The 1,668-nt window shown below is 39.7% G+C and overlaps 1 protein-coding gene across 1 annotated transcript; it reads left to right on the top strand.

Moving 5' to 3' along the window:
* The first annotated feature begins 425 nt into the window (after positions 1 to 425).
* Positions 426 to 1,385, top strand: LOC114098545 (olfactory receptor 56B2-like). The gene has a single exon (XM_027942794.2). The coding sequence runs from the start codon at positions 426 to 428 to the stop codon at positions 1,383 to 1,385; it is 960 nt and encodes a 319-aa protein (XP_027798595.2).
* The last annotated feature ends 283 nt before the right edge of the window (positions 1,386 to 1,668 follow it).

Raw genomic sequence — 1,668 nt, 5'->3', positions numbered from 1 at the left:
CAACATGCATGAAAGCTTCTAACAAATCTATATATTAGGTCTCTAAGCAACCAACTTATTAGCAAAGCCAAATCTCACAGTCAGACAATGATCTAATAATGTCCACACTGTTGTAATTCAATGACTTTCTACTTGAAGGTCATGAACAAAATACTGATTTTTTTTAATAGTCTATTCCTCACTTAGGAGAAGAAGGAAAAAATTTGAGGTGCATTATGGAATTTTAGGGATGAGACTGAGAATGATACACTTATCACAGTTTCACTTTTGTAAGAAAAGTTAAGTGAGTGTGAATGTCAGAACGAGAATGATAAAGACACAGAATCAATGATAAAGAATAATTATCCTGGGTAAGGCACTTTCCAACACTCTCACACTGACAGTTAAGAGGTGTAACATTCAGTTTTTTTCCCTCTTACTAAAGGATGTTCCAGGATCTCAGAGATTCCAACAGCTCTCAGTTCCAGGTCTCTGAGTTCATACTGATGGGATTCCCAGGCATCCACAGCTGGCAGCACTGGCTCTCACTTCCCCTGGCTCTGCTCTACCTCTTAGCCCTTGGGGCCAACATCCTGATCCTGACTACCATCTACCAAGAGGCAAGTCTGCATCAGCCCATGTACAATTTCCTGGGCATCCTGGCTGTGGTGGACATGGGCCTGGCTACCACCATCATGCCCAAGATTTTGGCCATCTTATGGTTCAGTGCTAAGGCCATCAGCCTCCCTGAGTGCTTTGCTCAGATGTATGCCATCCATTTTTTTGTGGCCATGGAGTCAGGCATCTTTGTCTGCATGGCTATAGATAGGTATGTAGCCATTTGCCGACCACTGAGATATCCATCAATAGTTACTGACTCTTTTGTGATCAAAGCAATAGTGTTCATAGCAATTAGAAACAGTGTGTGTCTAATTTCAGTGCCTGTGTTAGCTGCTCAGAGAAATTACTGTTCTCAGAATCAAATTGAGCACTGTCTTTGTTCTAATCTTGGAGTCACTAGCCTCTCCTGTGATGACAGGAAAATCAACAGTATCAATCAGATATTTCTGGCTTGGCTGATTATGGGAAGTGATCTGTGTTTGATTATTGTGTCATATGCTTTGATTCTTCGGTCTGTACTGAAGCTCAACTGCAAAGTAGCTGCATCCAAGGCCCTAAATACCTGCACTTCCCACCTCATCTTAATTCTTTTCTTCTACACTGTCATTGTTGTTATTTCCATCACTCATAGTGCAGGTATGGAACTTTCCCTTATCCCAGTTCTACTCAATGTGCTACACAATGTTATCCCCCCTGCTCTCAACCCCATGGTGTATGCCCTCAAGAACAAGGAGCTCAGGCAGGGCTTATGCAAGGTGCTTGGGCTGAACATCAAGGGCAACTAACATAGAGGAGATACTCAGTGTTTTTATTTTTTATTTTTTTATATACTCACCCTTTACATTTATCAGTGACTGTGAATGTGAAAAGTAAATAATATTGACACTGTGGCAAGTTTTCATTTATCACAAGTAATTATGGTAACAATCATAATTGGAGAACAATACATGGGGAACTTTTTTTTTGAAATCTTTGTGTGTCAAAAAAATCTTCAAGACAAAAAATAACATAATAATGCTATTTGTTTCAAGGAATCTAAGGGAAAGATATGTAGAATATACTTTTCAT

The sequence above is a fragment of the Marmota flaviventris genome, chromosome 9, assembly GCF_047511675.1.
Source record: "Marmota flaviventris isolate mMarFla1 chromosome 9, mMarFla1.hap1, whole genome shotgun sequence".
NCBI lineage: Eukaryota > Metazoa > Chordata > Mammalia > Rodentia > Sciuridae > Marmota > Marmota flaviventris.
Note: the sequence above shows the minus strand (reverse complement) of the source record. Positions and strands in the feature narration are given on the sequence as shown.

Coding starts and splice junctions, on each gene's coding strand:
- LOC114098545 (XM_027942794.2), top strand. CDS start 426: ATGTTCCAGGATCTCAGAGATTCCAACAGCTCTCAGTTCCAGGTCTCT.